The sequence below is a fragment of the Crotalus tigris genome, unplaced genomic scaffold (assembly GCF_016545835.1).
Source record: "Crotalus tigris isolate CLP2741 ecotype Arizona unplaced genomic scaffold, ASM1654583v1 scf7180000018164.764771, whole genome shotgun sequence".
Classification (NCBI taxonomy): Eukaryota; Metazoa; Chordata; class Lepidosauria; order Squamata; family Viperidae; genus Crotalus; species Crotalus tigris.
In genome coordinates, this window is record NW_024096858.1 from 71,017 (window position 1) to 90,433 (window position 19,417).

Here is a 19,417-nt window from a genome sequence, read left to right on the forward strand (position 1 = left end):
TCTCCTTGCCGCCTGCCTGCTTACAACGTCTCCCGGCTGAGGGGTGGCGGTGGAGGGGAAGAACTCTCACCTCGCCGTCATCGTGAGGCCCACGGGTTCCCCCCACGCCATTGTCTCTAATTTGGGATGGCAGCTGCCAAGTTTCTTTCTAAATTCGGCCCCGTCTGCTTAAAGCTGTCGCAGCCACTTCGGAGACCAATCCAAATAGGTAAACACAAAAGGCAGCGTTTCGTTTCCCGGCTCAACGATGCCCCGCCCTCCCCGCGAACCATTTTCGTTTTCCTATATTTCTCCGGTTGCGTTTCCTCCTTTGGGGAAACTTCTTTCACTTTCCATTCTTGCCAGTTCTGGTCGGCTAATTCTAGGAATCGAGTGGGTCTTGAAGCGGAGGATTTTCACTGGACGGGTTTAGCCCTCCTCTGCAGGCTGCTTTTTAAGCTGTTCCCCCCCATTGTTAGTTTTAGAACTGCGAGCAAGCGATCTTGCGGTCGGATTTTTGATTTCTTTGTGGGGATTTTTTGTGGGGCAGAGTTGGAAGAAAAACGGAACACGAGAGAGAGAGAGAGAGAGAGCGCAACTATTGCAACGCCGGAGGTTTAAGGAGAAAGGAGAAAAATGACGGAGGTCGAACGAGAGAATTTGCTTCGCTGCAAGGAATATATAGTGAAGACTTTAAATCCTGCTTATGTATTGAGCTACATGAAAACCTGGCTGTCGGATGGTAAGTAGGAATCACTGAAGTTTTTTTTTTTTTAATCACAGTTATGTTTTGATGTACCCAACTGGACGCCATTTAGAAATGTAGGTATAACCCAGATACCCTGACCATCGAGCGTGTAGGAATACATAACCCAGTTACTCTGACCATTGGGCATGCTGGCTGGCTCGATGGGAATTGTAATGCAACATTGGGAGGGCAGGGGAGCTGGGTTATCAGATGCATTTTGTTTACACTTTTGAAGAGGGATACATTAAGCGACATCTAATTCAGAATACTCATAGCCACTGTTGACATTAGAATGAGTGCTCGATCTGGCGTTCTCCAGATAGTTTGAAGAATATTCGGTTCAGATTTTTGGAATGGAGAAACAGATACTCAAATAAAAAGCAAATTAGCTTAAAAGTGTTTCCCCCCCCCCTGTGAATTATGTTATGACCAGGCGTGTCAATTAATTTGTTGACTTAAGAATTAAATCACCTGCCCGCATTTACATGGGGATCTTACATCAACCCGAAATTTCCTAGTGATGTTTAGAAACGGGAGGAAGAAATTAAAAACTCCAACTGGAGACATGCTTTAAGGAATCCTACTGCTTTTTTATATACTGTGTACGCCTTTCTCACACGTGGTCGACGCTAATTAAAGCAGCATAATTTAAAAGGCATTGGCTATGATTTTTCAGAGGAGGTTGGTGATGGTTGGACAGAAAGATGTTGAAAGAAAAATGTTTCTACGTAGCTAACGTTCAGCGAAGAATCCGAGAGGCATCTACACGAAGTATTTCGCCCACCGTTCTTACTCCAGTTTTTGCACAGAGAAGACAGGCTAAGCGGGTTCTGACGTTCAGAAAGCTTGTGTTTAAGCCATCTTTCTTTCACGCGGTTTGCGGCGGCTTTGCACACAGTACTTTCGAGTTGGCAGATGCGCCTTTGCTGTACATTTGCAAGGCGTTCCTGATTGAGTTTTGGTTGACTGCATCGAGATGATTGGCGGGGGGGGGGGAGTGTTCGGCTCCGCACACCCAGTATGCTCTTTTTCGGAATTATCTTAAACGGGAGAGGGAAAGCAGGGCACTATTGGTTGAAAACTGTTGAGGAGGCGGGGCAAGAATCCTGCCAGCAGATGGCACTAAAACCCTCAAGGGGCGTTCGTGTCCTGCTTCTTATAGTTTTTCTCCCTCTTCTGAAAATTTGCAGAATTTTTCGTTTAATTACAGTGTTTCCCAAACTTGACAATTTTAAGGCATGTGGACTTCAACTCCCAGAATTCCACAGCCAGCGTTGCTGGCTGTGGAATTCTGGGAGTTGAAGTCCTCATGCCTTAAAATTGTCAAGTTTGGGAAACACTGGAATACTTGAAGTGAAATAAGTAATGGCTGTCTGGAAATCCAAAGTAGATTTCATTCTTTGAAACAAGGAAAGAGATTGATACATTTCATGCGTGAAGTCCTGGTGTTTCAGAGTACACAATTTTGACAAACAGAATGTCTCTCCATAATTTTCTAATCATGTAAACCAGTGGTTCTCAACCTGTGGGTCGAACGACCATTTCACGGGGGTCGCCAAACAAGGCTTTCTGCCATTTTTCCCCCCTTTTCTTTGGCCACGCCCCTGGCACCCGGTGATGTATAAGTGGTTGGGGGTCACCACAACATGGGGAACTGCATTATGGGGTCGTAGCATTAGAAAGGTTGAGAACCACTGATGTAAACTATCTTTAATAAGTTATCTCTGATGTTCTCAGGTTTTCTCTTGTCATATTTGCTCTTCATATATTTATTTGTAATCATATTCATTCTCTCTGTACTTTTTTCCAGTAACACTTAACTCACTTTTAAATACAGTCCATATTTCATTCAGAATTCAAATGGTTAGGTTCAAGGGATTGATGTTCGAAAACAACCAAAAGTGAAAAGTGATTCAGTCACTGTAAAGTTTTTTTTATTTAATATAATTGTTTAATGACATACCCTTTGTGTCAAAGTACTGTTTGAAAACATTGTTAATTTATTCCTCTCCTCTCCCCCTCTCCCATTTCCACCTCTCAAGTCTCAGTCATCCTCATGCCATAGACATTATCAGATGATCCCATAGATTCTTCTTCTTCTTGTGCCATATCCGTTATCAGATGTTGGCGATCATGTTGGCGATCCTGTTTTTATCAGCCGCATAAAAAAGTGCTGCTGAGTTTTGTCCAAACCGGTCCCTTAGATTTTGAAGCCATGATGTTCTTCTTCTGCCTGGACCTCGTTTGCCTTCAATCTTTCCCTGGAGGATTAAATGGAGTATGTCTGAAATATTCTGACTTTTGTTTTTTAATTGTTTTGATGATTTCCCTTGGTTTTCCCAGGCGGCTTATCACCTCCTCATTTCTCATAGATACTGCTTCCCATCTCCCATCACAAGTGCACTTAATCCCAGTTTCACTTCATGAATGCCCATCCTAGTCTGTGCATGCAAGAATTTTTATTTTATTTCATCCAGTCTATTTTCCAGGAAAACAAGGCTGTATGGACATAGAATTCTTCCATTTTTTTCCTCATAATAACAACCTCATGAAATAGGCTAGGCCGAGAGATTTCATTAGTCTAGAGTCAACCTTGACAATTACATAATATTGTTTATGTTGATGAAGACTTAAAATACTAGAACCAACAAGAACGCAGAATATCACTGTATTGATTAATTTAGTTATATATTTCAGCAATTTCTTCCAAAGGTTTGGTAGAGTAATGCATTTGCCAGGCATGTGATTCAAGTCACCTTAAAAGCTTAGTCTTATACAGAAGATGAAGCATACTCAGTTGGTCATGTGTGCAAATGTGCTTTGTAGTTGGTTGTAAAACCTCATCCATTGATAACAACTAAGAGTGACAACCACAGTCCTAAATCGTCCGGATTGAGGGCCAGGAACGCAGGAACTTGGTGCACGTTAGCAATTCTTTATTCACTAACTGACAAAGTCAGCACTGGGAATAGCTTCTCCCTAGAGCTCCTTATAGTGTGCCCACGCCCACACCCCCACCCTCCGCCCACAAACCACCATCCGGTTAATTATCCTTATAACCCCACCCTTGTGCTCCAACCCCTCTTCCCGTGCAGCCCCACCCCCTGCAGTCCAGCGTCCGCCCGCCTGTTGTTGCCGCCCCATGTTTGCCACCTCCAGTTGGAACAGTAGGTCCATCGGTCCAGCCGCTGGCCAGTCCTTTCTGGCCAGTCCGTTGGTAATGTGTGCTCCCTCTCTATGCCCACGCTGAGGCCGCGTTGTTGACTGGGGAGGTGCTCCGGACCGGCGTCTGTGACCTCCGCGGCGTCGGGGGGAGGTTGCACGCCCCCCGGCATTGCCGGCTGCTCCCCGCCTCCCAGCTGGCCGGTAGGACGTTCGGCAGCATCCGCGGCGTCTCCCGCGGCATGCAAAATCACCTGGCACGCCGTCGGCCGTTCCGCTGCTCCTGGCTGACCCCCGGGAAGCTGTGGGCTACCTTCCGAGGCTACGGGGAAAGCCGAGGCTGCGGGGAAAGCCCAAACGCCGCCCGACGCTGCTGGGCGTTCCCCATCTCCCAGCTGGTCGGTGGGATGCCTGGTGGCAGCCGCGGCACCTCCTACGGCATCCAGGAGGGGGTGAGAGGCTGTCGGTCGTTCCTCCGCTTCCAGCTGGCTGGGGGGTTGTGGCAGGCTGGCTCCGGTACGGTCGACGAGGCAAGTTGGTGGGGGTGGGATTGTTTGCTCACCCCCCCCCCCGAATGGCAAGCCCCTTGGGGCTTGACAAGAGAGTGTGATGGAGAAGGTGAAGAGATCCTTGTGCTGCTCAAATATTAGTCTTCCACAGGTCTAACACAGCCAGACTGCAAAACACCAGATGTCCAGTAACTAGATATAAAGAGATACAGAAAATTTTACAGATAGTTTTCGCTTCACGGCCATTCATTCCATGAATATCCAAAGTTATGATGATGCTGAACAAATCTTATTTAATGTCTGGTCTTTGAAGTTATGGGTTGCAGTATTCCTGGGTTCAAGTGATCAGAATTTAAAACTTGGCAACCTACCCACATTGACTACAGGATGTGCTTCAACGTTAACCACTCACCTATTCTCACCCATCTCTGCTCTTCACTGTCCTTGCCATTCCTAGCTGACCTTTGCTGTTGTCTTCTTCCCACTGCTGAGGAGATGTGCCTAAACTGGCCCTTCATGAATGCAGCAGGACAAGGGTGACTGCTGCCAGGGAGCGGGAGGGAGGACATGCAAAAGGGAAACAAGTCAGACACAGGAGAGATTGCTTACAGAAATTGCTTTGCCTCCCTCATAAATTGGAGAGATTGGAGAAGAAGGGATTACAAAAGAATAAGCAAACACCCAGTGGAGAATATACTGGTTGTTTGCAGTGTGCTAATAGCTGCCAAAGCCAGCACGTTGCTTTTGATATGTATTCCCCATTATGTGCCTGCTTACTCTCTTGTAATCACTTCCTTTCCAATTCTCTACTCTGGAAGCAGGATGGGGAAAGAAAAGAAAAACAATAGACTAGATCGAGGACAATGAATATTGACTGTATTGTTGTAACTTTCAATGGATGCTGAGGGAGGCAGTCGGTAAGTGAGAACTACTTGTAATGTGTTTTTAGTAAGCAAGCAGACACACACAGAAACATTTTCTAAATAGCATCAGAATGAATTACTGCCTTTGGGTATGTTACAAACAGACTCATGGGCCCTTGGAAAGCTAAAATGGGAAAGGTGCAATACTTTCAAAGTCATTTGTTTTGCTTTGAACCTTAAGGTGAGAAATTTACTGCAACAGTTTTGTCTACAATTCTAGAGACTGTGGAGCAAATTCAAGAGGAAAGCAACCGGCCAACCAAGGCAGCAGAACTCTTTCTTCAGTCCATTCTACAGCTCAACGTGGATGGATGGTTCCGTGGTTTTCTGGATGCACTAAAAGCTTCAGGTATGATTGCTTTATTACATAGGAAGTGTTTGCTAAACTACAATCCTTTTCCCTCTAAAACTCTAAATCAGTGGATTTGTGTAAACAGTTGCAATTTCATTGAATGGGTATCACACGAAAGAATTATTCAAAGAATTCAGAGCAGGGGTGTCAAACTCGATTTCATTGAGGGCCGCATCAGGGTTGTGGTTGACTTTGGGGAGCCAAGGTGGACATGCCTGGGGTGGGCGTGGCCAGGGTAGACATGGCCAGCTCAACGTCGCTTGTATCGGGGGGCGCCTGTGGTGGTCCTGGTGGAGCTGGGAGGGATCCATTGTCTCCAGCCGAGGAAGGTGAGACCAGGGCAAGCACTATATCTTTGTCCACCAGAGAAGCCTTGCTGTCCCTTTCAGGCCATGCAGAGGACCCCCAGTGATGCAGACTGCCCAGAGCCCTGGGCAGTAGAGGGCAAGCGCCCAGTCCAGCCTTTCCCAAGGGGGCACCTGGCTGCGCTTACCTTTTTTCAAGGCTGCTGCTGATTGGCTCGCTCTCCTTGACCAAGTTGCTCATGGTGTGTGTGGGAGGGCAAAATGTGTGGGTCAGAGCGAGGCCCACTCCCTCTCCCTGCGAGGAGACCCTCTTTTATAACCAGAGCATTCTCAGCGATAGGATGGGAGACCACCAGGAGAGGTCAGGAAGAGGGGACCAGGGGATGGCAAAAGGGTAACAGGGCTGCTCGTGGCTAAGTCTAAGGCAGGACTTCCCTCAGACCCTTCCTCCCTCTCATTATAATTTTTTTTCTTCCTTCCTTCCTTCCTTCCTTCCTTCCTTCCTTCCTTCCTTCCTTCCTTCCTTCCTTCCCTCCCTCCCCCCTTTTCTTCTTTTTCCTTCCCTCTTCCTTCTCCTTTCCTTCTTCTTCCTTCCCCTCTTTCCTTTTTGTTTGTCTTTCCTCTTTCCTTTTCTCCTTTCCTGTCCCTTCTTGGATGCTGAAATGCAAAAGGGGAAACATTTCTCGATGCCTCCTCCTTGCCTTGTGATCAAACGCCACATTTGGTAGTAGTCTGTGGCCACTTAAAAGACCGAGAACAAACCAGGCTCAGTTTATCCCGTGCTTGCATTTAGTGGGGGCGTCCACAGACAACCGTACAGCAAAACTGTCAAAATGGTGGCTGTGATAGTTGATCAGAGTTCCTCTGTTTTTTATGTGCAACAGTTTTAGCATTTAGGAACAGAGATAAGTTACTTGCTTTTCTATTAATACATAATCCGTTAAAGAACTCTCCTGTAGGGAGCCTGCCATGGTCTAATTCAGACTGGAAATATACGGTAGCAAAGGGAAATATTTCCCTCCACTCTGCTTTGTCCTGTTTTCCCCATTGGAAATGGCTGTTTGCAACACACAAAGAGGGGATACTTTCCTAAGAGTTCACAATTCAAGAATACCAATTTTTACTTGGATTGCCAATAAAGTTCTGTCTGTGACAAAAGAACACACAAAATTGCTTTCTCCTTTGAGGCCAAATCTAAATGGATCCAGGACTGAAGCAGAACTGTGTGAACTGGGGCATCCCCAACTAAGTTGCCTTTCCTTCCTTCCTTCCTTCCTTCCTTCCTTCCTTCCTTCCTTCCTTCCTTCCTTCCTTCCTTCCTTCCTTCCTTCCTTCCTTCCTTCCTTCCTTTCCTCCCTCCCTCCCTCCCTCCCTCCCTCCCTCCCTCCCTCCCTCCCTTCTCCTTCTCATCTCTTTCCTTCCTTCGCACTTAGGAAGGGGTTATGGGAGGAGGAGAGATTGCCAGCGCCGCCAATGTCCATGCTGCCGCCAGCCATTGCTATCCCACGTGGGCAGGGCGTGTCCCAGTGAAAGGAAAGCCTCATGGCTGCGAGGCTAGGTCAGCGAGCGGGCCATGGAGGTGCTGTGGGAGGGGGGGTGGCACTGATCTACAACCTGGTTGCATCCATCAAAGCCAGAACGCGCTCAGCCTTAGATCCACAGGGCAGCCCTGGAACCAGCGAGGGGCCGCTCTGCTGCCTCTGCCTCATGGGTATGCACACCGGAGATGGCCAGCGCCCTGGGTGAAGTCCGCCTGTGGGGCAAGACAGCCAGCAGGGATACCGGATTCTGCTTGCTTGCTGCTCTTGCGCATGAAAAAGGACGCTCAGTAGGCTGCAGTGTGTTTTGAGATTTCTTGTATTTGGAGAGTAACATGCTTCCCCTCTGCATTTTTTTTGACATTTCAGAAAATCACTTGGTGTATTTTCCCCAGAGACTAGTCCTGCCTCAAAGAATTCAGACTGCATTCCGGCAAAGCAATGGTCCACCAGTAGTTTCGCTATTGAAAATACCTCTCCAGAAACAGAGCCACTAACTTCTTGCAATCCCATGCAAATGACCAGGATCAGAAGCTTTTAAGATTGCTAAATTTCCTTACCAATTCCTGCCCAGGTTTTTAATTAGTGCTTTCCCTCCATATGTTAAGAGAAGCCATCCAGGTGCTATTTCTGCACAGGACTTAATTTTCTGATCATTTGACATGCCGAATAGAGCATATGCTAGATCAGTGATAGTGAAACTTTTGGGCTTGGCGTGTGGAAAAATTTCAGAAAACTTGACTCTGCTGGCTACTCTGAACAAAAGAGAAACAATTTTCTCTCCTCCCCCCCCCCCCGTCCATTTAGACCATCTTGAACAGTGGCACTCTGTGGCATCACCAAAGCTGAGGTCTAGGATATGTCACTGTGGCCAATTCACCATGGCCAACTGGACATAGGCATCATCCTGTGGCCAGCTTGCTCTGGCTAACTCAACACAGCCAACTCACTGCAGAACAAGAGTTAAACTATTACTGAAATGATGGAATAGAGTCATTAAATAAAGGATGCCAAAGGAGGGACAAAATGAAATGTGAATGACAAAATTTAAAATATTTTAAAAATTATTTTAAATGATTGAATTGTCCCATGGTAAGCTGGCCGGGGTGAGTTGACCACAGTGAGCTGGCCATGGCGAGTTATTCCATTTCTCCAAGGTTGGGCCTGAAGTAGAGGCCCAGGCCTCAACTTCAGCCCTAGTGCCACTATGAGTCTTGGGGAACGATATAATTGGCCCCGGGGCTCTGCACCCCCAGGATCTGTAGCTTGTGCTTACTTTCAGGCGGCATTGTTTCTGTTGACAGGCCTCTGCGGTTGCTCCGGGTTGCAGGAAGCCTTTACTCATTCTGTCCTAAGTGCTAAAAGAGATCTTAATTTTTAAAAAACAAACTACCGTTCACCTAGCTGTTCTAACCAGATACAACTGTTTTCTCTGTGTTGTGTGTTATTAGTTTATTACTGTGAGCTCCATGCCATTTCTGTATAACTGACTTTAAATAGCTTAAAGAAGTCAGTCAATACAACCAACAAGATCAGAACATCATGATAATAAGAAAATGTTTACAATAATAAGTGTCATCAACCATCTCTTACATTAGAAGGTCAATTGTTCCTGTAGGTTATATCCTTCCTTCAGCCCCCAAGTATTTGGGAGGGGGGGAGGAGGAAAGGCTCTTTAAAAGCTCTCCAAGTCTCATAGGGGAATTGATTGGTAGGGATTCTCAACACGTTCACCTTCCACATTTTGGAGTGGGCTGAAGCTAACTTAAAGAGGCATCAGATAAACCACCTGTTGCTGATAATCGACTTTAGTCAGTTACCACTTTAATAATTGATATCTTCTGTTCTGCTTCTTAAGATTATACCGGCCTTCATGATGCAATTGACAAGTGGGATTTCAAGATAATTGAAAGTCTGGAACCTCACAGGCAACTGTTGAAACGAATTGAGCCCGCTATGCAGGACATTGATGTCAAAGAAATTCAGGTCCACATGAAAGAGTGCCTCCGAATTCAGGAATGGGAAGAGATTTGTAAGGTATTATTTATTTAAACTCGCCATCTGCTCAGATGGCCCACATTGTTTTAAAAGACAGCCCTGACTTTCATTTTGCACAGTGTGCTAATTCAGCTTGATCAGAGAGCAAAAATAAAATCCTTTATCAACTCTTACCAGTTTGATTCATTTCTCTAAATATTTGAGAAGATTCTGATGTGGTCCAGGTTACAGGTTAGTAAGCAAGAAAATTAACATGCATGAAGAAAGAAAGGAATAAATGGTGAATTTTAAAATTGGATTTGTTTTTTATTGTATATTCTCTTAGTGTTACTGTGGGAGAGAAGGTTTGTGAATTTTGCTCAGATCATTGGTGGGTTTTTTTGAGTTTAGTTACTTGTAGTTGGGCGTGTATCTCCTGATATTATTTTCATAAAATTTTACTGAAAGTTTTACAAAGAATATAAAAACTAACTGAAATTAATAGCAATAGCACTTAAACTTATATACCGCTTCATAGTGCTTTGCAGCCTTTTTGAAGTGGTTTACAGAGTTAGCATATTGCCCCGAACAATCTGGGTCCTTGTGTTACGGATCTCAGAAGGCTGAGTCAACTTTGAATCTGTCAAGATCAAACTGCTGGCAGTTGGCAGAGTCAGCCTGCAATACTGCATTCTAACCACTGCGCCACCATGGCTCTAATAAAGAAAGAGCAAGGAAGAAGAAAGTGAAAAGCAAAGGTGCAGAAAGAAAGGATCAAATGAAATTTTAAAAAAAAGCTTCCGATTTCCTTTGCAACAAATAATTGCAAAGGAAATAATAATTACAAAATTATCTCCTGCCCTATGATTACAAAAGAAAACTCACTCTTTTCTATTCAATTTTTCTCCTAATCTTCAAAACTACAAATTATAACCACAAATTAGACATTTTTTCTGCTTTATGCGAAAAGTCCATAAAGAGTGGAAGTTGCTTGAGTCTGGAGCATAGAAACACGATAAATAAGTACTCTGCTCTGCCTCATGTTTCTGATTTGCAGATTAGTGAAAGGAAAGGAAGACAAGCAAGTGCGAGCAAACTGATAGAATGTCTGTGTAGATCAGACAAAGAACAATGGCCTAAAACTTTCCAAATCGCACTGCATGATTCTGGATACAACAAGCTTACGAAGCTATGGGATTTGAAAGGAGGTATTGTCATATCTTTTTTTTTACTCTCCATTCAATTTCTTTCTTTCTCTTGGAAGACTTCCAGAATAGAGAAAGTTATGAGAGGCAGAGTCACCAAATGGAGTGTCAGTGGAGGTGTATGTAGTGATGGTCATAATCAGGTGATGAAAACATCTAGGTTTTAACTTGCATGTGACTTAAAATTGGCAAGACATCCACTGATATGCTGTTACAGGTAGTCCTCATTTAAAAAAATCTAATTGGGACCTGCAATTCTGCCACTAAGCGGAGCAGTCACTGAGTGGAAAATCACATGATTGCAACTGTAATTTCTGGTTAGAAGACTCAGTTTCATCCTTTGGCTTTTGTTTGCTTCCTAACTATTCCCCTATTCTTTGGGATGCTCAGAGTACTTGTTTACTGTCTTACATACATGGAAAACAATGCAATCATGCTGGAAGCCACCAGTGTATTACACAAATAGCTTATAGTACTCCTTGAAATCCCGTCCTCTCCAACCTCTCAACTAGTGTCATTTAGTGAAATGGGTGGGGTAGAAAAGCAATGAATATATAAACAAATAAAGAAGAATGTAGAAATTTTGTCACTTAAGCAAGACTATTCAAACAGGAGCTTCCACATTGTTTAAGAATGGCAACTTGCAGTGTTTCTGCATTCATTAGAACATATTTATATTGCATTCCCAACAACATGTAGAATATGAATTTATATAAAAACATTGAGTTGATATTCAGTATATTCCAATACGACAGTATATTCTTTCCTATTCACCTTATCTTTCACTTATCTGAGGAGTACTTTTACGATAGATGTGCCAAGTAAAATAGTAATGAAAATGCAAAAATTGAACAGACTTTTTTGTACCATATTCAGCTGATAACGCAGATGTTGAAATGGCAGATGAAGATGAAGACAGCTGTGTTTTTGAAATACAGATTTCTGAAGAAGCAGAATCTGACAATCTTTGTGAAAATTCATGTTCACCTTCAGGTAAGACAATTGGAAAACTGCCTTGGGCTCAATTCTCTGCATTCTTCTAGCAAACCTTTAGTGGCTTCTCAAGGAAAGAATCTGTACTACCAAAAGTTATCTGTCACTGTCTTATTTATGGCAGGGGAGTATATCCAGCTTCCCATGGTGGTGCTTGTGGTACTTATATTTCTTGAAAAACTTCGATGTTGTCCCTACAGCCCCTTGTGGATGAATATTAGGTTTTCTAATGTGACTAAAGATAGACATTGATTAAATACCAAAGGAACACTCATTTATTTTTTAATGAATTACATTTATCTTTTGTGCAGTTTGAACTGCTAGCCACTGGCCTAGTGTCCTGAAAGAGCTTGAACACAATCATGGTTGAAGAACCTATACCGTACTTTCCGGCGTATAAGACGACTTTCTAAAGCATGCAAATCGGCTCCGAAGTCGGGGGTCGTCTTATACGCCGAGTCTTATACGCTGGAAATTACGTAGTTTCCGGTGTATAAGACAACTTTCTAGGCATGCAAATCGGCTCCGAAGTCGGGTGTCTATATGCCGAGTCGTCTTATACGCCGGAAATTACGGTAGTTCTTTTAAGAAGACTAGTGTACCTAGTACAAATCTATTTTCACCTCAGCATTTCTCTGTGAGGTATCTGTTACAGGCCTATATTGGAAAGCTTGCAGGATATTTTCTTGTTTTGAAAACGTTATTGTTTGACAATTGAATGTGAGGCATAAGTGCAGTTTTTGCTCCTTGAATCAGACAAAAAGGACTGCAAACTTTTATGTAGAATTGCTTCAGGATCTAACCATCATGTTTAAATTAAGCCACCCAGTCTATAAACATTTTCACACATCATTGTACAAAATGACACACGCGTGCAAAGGTTTTCAACTTTACATGTATGGTTATTTGCTTTTAATCAGTTTTGTGCTGGTCTAAATTAGCAACAAAAAGAAAAAAGAAATACAAACAAAACCAAGATCAATTTAGACACTTATCCTTTTTTAAAAAATATATTTTATTGATTTTTTAAACATAGTTACCTTAATATTTGGTAAACAGCGTGCTACCTGGGTTTATATTTAAAAACAATCAATAACAATTTCTATAACCCACATAGTAGCTTTCTTTGATTTTCTCTTCTTCCACTAGTATTCTCTTTTATCAACCTTGAATTAGTACATTTCTTAATATTTTGATAGACAGCAATTGAACATAAACATTTTTCTGATATTTAACAACCACATCAATATAAAGCTTCTTTTCCAATTGATCATCTTAATTACCTTGTCACAGATCCTGTTTTCAAAGTTCTTATTTCAATTTGCAACTGGTGCACGATGTGAAATTGTGCAAAAGACCTCCTGACTGCCACCTATTCCTTGAGTAGAAGGACTGATAGATCGTAGAAGAGGTCTTTTAGGGGCAAGGTCACCCCATCCAGTACCAAAGTTGGTGAGGTCCCACATTTGGAAGGCCCTAAAACCTAAAACCAGTCAGTTTTATAGCATTCGTTAAAGCTGCTTATTCCCCATCCAGACCTCCCACAGCCTCCTGACACTCAGACAGGAGGGACATTAAGCAACACTGCTTAATTCACCAGGGGCAGAGAAATATACCGTATTTTCCATCGTATAGGGCGATCCGGCGTATAAGACGATCCCCGAATTCGGCTCCGAGTTGCATGCCTAAAAAGTTGTCTTATACGCCGGAAACTACCATAATTTCCGGCGTATAAGACGACTCAACATATAAGACGACCCCTGACTTTGGCACCGATTTCAACGCTTTAGAAAGTCTTATACACCGGAAAGTACGGTAATTGAGTATCATTGGTATACTGTTTTGGTATGTGGGTATGTTCCAATTAAAGTAACGCATATGGCTTCTCTTCCCCTAAATCAGACATGTCAAACACAAGGCCCAGGGGCCAGATGCGACCCGCGAAGTGGTTTCATGTGGCCCGCAAAACCATCCTGGAAACAGTGAGGGAACAGCCCCCGCTGCCTTGGCCCTGGCCGGCTGGGAGCCAATGTATAATTTTGTGGTGGCCATCTATGCTGAAATGCATTCAGTCTTAGCTTCACAAGGCCGTCCAGAAATAGAGAGGAACCAGCCCCTGCTGCGTCGCCCCGCCCCCTGGGTGCATGCTGGGGAGGTGTCAGCCTTTGTGAGGAATGAAGAAATGGACCATGCCTTGGTGCTTGCCCCGGTCCCACCCCTTTCTCCCAGAGACCCTCAGATCTGTCCCACTCCTGCTCAGGCCCCCACAGGCACCCTTGACGCAAACAATGTAGAGCTGGCCATGCCCACCCAGTAGGCCACACCCACTCCATCCATGCCCATCCAGTAGGCCGCACCCACCCGGCCCCCCAAGGGCAACCACAATGCTGATGCGGCCCTCAATGAAATTGAGTTTGACACCCCTGCCCTAAATGAACATGTTTCTTTTAGTGTCCACATAATGATTTTGGATAGTAGATACTCTGTTGTGCATGCCATGTAAATATGTTGTATTTTATATATGTTACAATTTTTTCCAATGTGCTTTTTGTTCACTTGTTCTTCTTCTAGATGCCTTCCAGCAGCCCAGATATGTTCTGAGGAAGCCAAGGAGCTATCAGATAGAACTTGCTGAGCCTGCTCTCAAGGGCAAACACACCATGATTTGTGCCCCTACTGGTAAGATTATAATTTCTCTGAGCTACAATGTCCCTTAGAAATAAGTTTCTTGCTGATTGGAATGGAAAATTATTTTAGACTTTTTTAAAGAAAGGCTGTAATTTTTTTCTGAGGGAAAAAGAAGAAACCCGCTGCCTTGTTTAGCAAAGTACAATGAAAGTACAATGACATTAAAAAAAAAAAAAGCTTTGTGACCATTTACAACCATCACACTAGTCCCACAGACATGTGATCACTAACTGTGTGTTTCTCAACTGGTTTGTGACAAGCCAAGTAAAATCTTAAGTCGTAATGATATGATGGTTTGTTTAACAACTGCAATGATTAAATACTGAAGGGAAAGTAAAGTCATAAGCCTGTTGTGATCAGAGATTTTCTATTTAGCAACTGCAACATTTAGTGCTGGAATTTCCAGTCCCAACTGTGGACTCTTAAGTGAGAGGACCATCTGTATGGCCTTGCTAGCTTGTAGTTCAGAATTTTAGTCCATTGCTTCCAAGTAAGTCCAACCAGCCTTTATTCATTTTTATAGGATCTGGGAAGACTTTTGTGTCTATTATGATATGTGAGCATCATCTCCGCAACAGGCCAATTGGGCAGAAAGGAAAAGTGGTCTTCCTCGCTACAAAAGTTCCAGTTTACGAACAACAGAAGAAAGTCTTCTGTGAATACTTCAAAAATGAGTATGACCTCAGTCCGTCCTATGCGGATGTCCTGTGGCTTCCTAGTTCTAAAATAATAGCAGTAGCGTCTTTTTCAGCCCTTGATTTAGATTGTTGCTGTACAGAAAGATGGTCTGCCGTATCTCAAGGCTGCTGAAAATATTTTGAAATCGGTGTCTGGAACAGCCGGTTTGCTTTGCAATGTGTAAAGCAGGGGTGTCAAACTCAACTTCATTGAGGGCTGCATCAGCACTGCGGTTGCCCTTGGGGGGGCAGGTGGGTGCGGCCTACTGGGTGGGCGTGGATGGAGTGGGTATGGCCAGCTCTACATCGTTTGCGTCAAGGGTGCCTGTGGGGGCCTGGGCAGGACAGATCTGAGGGTCTCTGGCAGAAGGGGGTGGGACCGGGGCAAGCGCCAAGGCATGGTCCATTTCTTCATTCCTCACAAAGGGTGACACCTCCCCAGCATGCACCCAGGAGGCAGAGCTGACACAGCAAGGGCTGATTCCTCGCTGTTTCTAGATGGCCTTGTGGAGCTAAGACTGAATGCGTTTCAGCATAGATGGCCACCACAAAACTGTACATTGGCTCCCAGCTGGCCTGGCCCAGGATCAAGGCAGCGGGAGCCGTTCCCTCACTGTATCCAGGATGGCTTCGTGGGCCACATGAAATCACTTTGCGGGCCGCATCCGGCCCCCGGACCGTTTGTTTGACATGTCTGGTGTAAAGTATGAGGTTGTACCTGTGATGAGCACCTATGTTGTAATTTTAAAAAGTACGCCGTCAGATATGACCTGTTCATGAGTATCTATGTGCATGTGAGTGTTAGGTAAATGGATGATCTCTGTTTATACAGGTAATTCTCGACTTACAACAGTCGACTTAATGACCGTTCAAAGTTACAACGGCACTGGAAAAAGGGATTTATGATCATTTTTAACACTTACAAGCAAGCATCCCTAAGGTCACGTGATCAGAATTCAGACCCTTGGCAACTGATTTATATTTATGACGATTGCAGCATCCTGGGGTCATGTGATCACCTTTTGCAATCTTCTGACTGTAAAGACGCTAAGAAAAAGACTCAGGCATGTCTTGAGCAGAGATTTGAAGCTGCTGCAGAGCTGCTTGTCACAGCTTGAGACAGCTTGAGAGTCTCTGTGTGTTTATTGATTTTTATATACTTTTTACATACATAGGCTTTACCATTAAATGCTGACATTTTACATTCATAAGTTTAACCATTAGATGCTGACATAAAGTTTCTTCATTGGAAAATTCCTTCATATAAGCAACTATTTTCTAGTAACATATTACCTGATCAGAGACCAGGTAAAAACAAATACAGATAGATCAGAAGGAGAAAGAACTAACAAAGGCAGGAAGAGATAGGAAGTAACTTAAGCATATTATCTATTTAGGTAGGTAAGATATTAAATCAAAAGGGAATGACCTTTTGGCTGCTTCATTGGGACAGAGGGTATCAAAAGGTTATGAGGTTTGTGGGGGGGGAAAGCATGGTAGTTTGCTGCGCGTGCAGTTTTCCCCACATTGACACTCCAAGTCAATGGGGAAACCGGATTCACTTAACAACCAGGTTACTAACTTAACGATTCACTTAAGAGCTCTGGAAAGAAAGGTTGTAAAACGGGACAAAATTCATTTAACAACTGCTGTTTTGTTGTGGCTGTTAAGTCGAGGACTACCTGTATAACTGTTTCCTAATTTTGCCGTTTTCGATCGAACGCTTAAACGGATTGATGGTGTTCTGAGAAGTATCTTGTCTCTTTTCTTGCAGCTACAAAGTTGCAGGCATCTGTGGGGAAAATGCTTACAAGTCTCCTGCGGAAATAGTTATTAAACAGAATGATATCATTATCATGACACCCCAGACTCTTTTGAACTCTCTGACTAATGAGACAGTTCTTTCTCTTTCAATATTCACGCTGATGATATTCGATGAGTGCCACAACACTACTGGGAGTAATCCATATAATATGTTAATGTCCAAGTACTTGGACCTTAAACTGAAGCAAGGTGCAGTTCTGCTACCTCAGGTAAGTAGCTTTCTTGTGGTAAAAAAATATATCTCAGCAAGTTGTGTATTCTCTTCTAATACATGAAGACAACATGGAAAATGTTGTACCTCTGAAGAAGATAGCATGCACACCTGTATTCCAGGAGTCATTTAGTGCAACAATATTGTAGTAGGGATCCACTTTGTCTCCCATTCTATTCTTAAATAATATAATCATTTCAGCTTCAGTTTGAAAAAAAAAATCTGATTCTGATGAATTTTAATCCATAAACAAAAAGAAAACAATTATGTGTTCAATAAGTAATGCACATTGTAGTGCCCAGCACATGGAAAGGCATTGTGCTTAAGTTATTTTATATGAGGAGCCTTTTAGGAATAAACTACAACAATAGTTTCATTTCAGTATCATAAACACAATGAATAAACTCAGAGCCGAACTTAGCATTCAAAATGTGTTCTCAATGATTGATTTGTTCATTATTCTGCTTCCGAGATTTGACAAGGTCTAGGCCTTATTTTCTAAAACATATTGTTGACATACTTATTAGAAGAGGAAATAGCAACAAAATATTAAGCAAATGATAAGCCACAAGGCTGAGCAAGTTGCATTGCTTCAAACTTATTGCTGAACTTTAATTCCATAACTTAATGATCAAAGATGCTGGAAGTTGTAATTTGGCAACATCTGGAGGACTAATTGTCCACCCCTTGAATAAGACATAGAAATATGGTTGATACACACCTTTGAATTGTACCTGACTCCGGATGGCTGTGTGGATAAACCTCTGATAATTTCTGATGAGAAATGGATGATCTCATCCACCGTTAGCGTCTAGCAGTGTTTCGCCATTTATCCAAGAAATGTATTCCCCTCTTAAATAAATGAAAATAAATGCAATGGCATGTAGATTGGATGCTGGGAATGGCGAAGGGAGGAACCAATTGTTAAGGGAAGAGTTTCAGGGGAAAAAAAAATATTCCTGGGAAAAGAGAAAGTGCGGGAAAGAAACTCAAAACAACCCACCTTGATTCTCCTGGATAAAGTAACAGTAGAGAGAAAGTCTGGCTGAGGAATTCTGGGAGTTGAAGTCCACAAGTCTTAAAAGTTGCCAAGGTTAGAGATCCCTGCCCTAAACCATTTCAGATAAGTGGTTGTCCACTTTCTTTTTGAAAGCCTCCAGTGATGGAACAGCCACAACTTCTGGAGGCAGACTATTCCATTGGTTGATTTGGAATGGTGGTTAATGATAAACAAGATAGAAAGTTACAAAAATACCCATCTTCTAAAACTTAATGTCTAAATACCGCGATGGGGTATTTTTACGTAAAGAATCTTAAGGTATTCGTTTCAATTATAATCATTTCATACTACTAGTGGGTATTTCTTTGAATAAGGCTAAGAGGTCATTCATCTCCTGATTTCAATCGATCTCTGCCAGGAAAAGGTGAAAGCGGCAAATGAAAATAATTCTGGAGGCAACATTGCCCCTCCCTCCCTCCCTCCCTCCCTCTCTCTCTCTCTCTCTCTCTCTCTCTTTCCTTTCTTTTCACATTTTAGTGTCTTAATTCATGTGTGGTCCTTCTAGTTTGAAGTGAATATTTTAATTATTCAGATTGTAGGATTGACCGCTTCACCTGGCATTGGCAATGCCAAAAATGTAGGGGAGGCCATAGACTACATCTGCAACATTTGTGCTTCCCTCAATATCGAAGTGATCTCAACAGTCAGAAAGAACATAAAGGACCTGGAAGAAATTGTTCCTAAACCTGAAAAAAGTGAGCCTGCATTCTAATTCTCTCTTTTGGAGTACAAGTAATCCTTTTTTTTTTTTTTTAAAGAGTCCATGTAGTTCTTAAGTTTAATGACCATACTTGGGACTGGAATCTCAGTCATTAAGCAAAAGGGTCATTAACTGAGACAACCACACAATTACCTCAGTCAGCGATTGTAATCCCAGACCCCCCTGGTTGCAGTTGTTAAGTGATATCCCAGGTCATTGAGCGGAAGGAATCAAAGGTAAGGAGATCTAATGGCGAGGGGAACCCTTCAGGTTGCGGAAACAGAGCTAAAATCCTGATTATCTCAAAACCTTGATAATTTTAGCTCCTTTTCTGGACCTCCCCCTTCCCCCCCCCAAAAAAAAAACAGAAGAGAGGGGCAATTCTTTGCAGGCTGGAAATCTCATCTTGATGGGGTAGAGCTGAGATTATCACCCCAGCAGGTAGCCAGCTCCCAGAGATGAGAGGGAGTCCTCTCAGCTTGCAGTCTTCTCTGCCAGCTTTCCCACTGACTTTCTGGGGAAGCCAGCAGAAAAGATTGCAAATGGCAATCACATAATTGCAAGGA

General features: G+C 43.2%; 1 protein-coding gene across 2 annotated transcripts in view; it reads left to right on the forward strand.

Moving 5' to 3' along the window:
* The window catches only part of DDX58 (DExD/H-box helicase 58), a 33,538-nt gene continuing 14,121 nt past the window's right edge, over window positions 1-19,417 (forward strand). Inside the window, exons 1-10 of one of the 2 annotated variants that reach the window (XM_039348623.1) lie at window positions 1-208; window positions 530-721; window positions 5,542-5,670; window positions 9,375-9,553; window positions 10,551-10,701; window positions 11,575-11,691; window positions 14,263-14,370; window positions 14,903-15,053; window positions 16,831-17,089; window positions 18,684-18,846. In XM_039348623.1, coding sequence (XP_039204557.1) covers window positions 616-721; window positions 5,542-5,670; window positions 9,375-9,553; window positions 10,551-10,701; window positions 11,575-11,691; window positions 14,263-14,370; window positions 14,903-15,053; window positions 16,831-17,089; window positions 18,684-18,846 — 1,363 coding nt within the window. In that variant the 5' untranslated portion in view covers window positions 1-208; window positions 530-615. Of the gene's footprint in view, window positions 209-259; window positions 722-5,541; window positions 5,671-9,374; window positions 9,554-10,550; window positions 10,702-11,574; window positions 11,692-14,262; window positions 14,371-14,902; window positions 15,054-16,830; window positions 17,090-18,683; window positions 18,847-19,417 lie in introns of those variants that run through there. The other variant, XM_039348622.1, reaches the window with a different exon arrangement.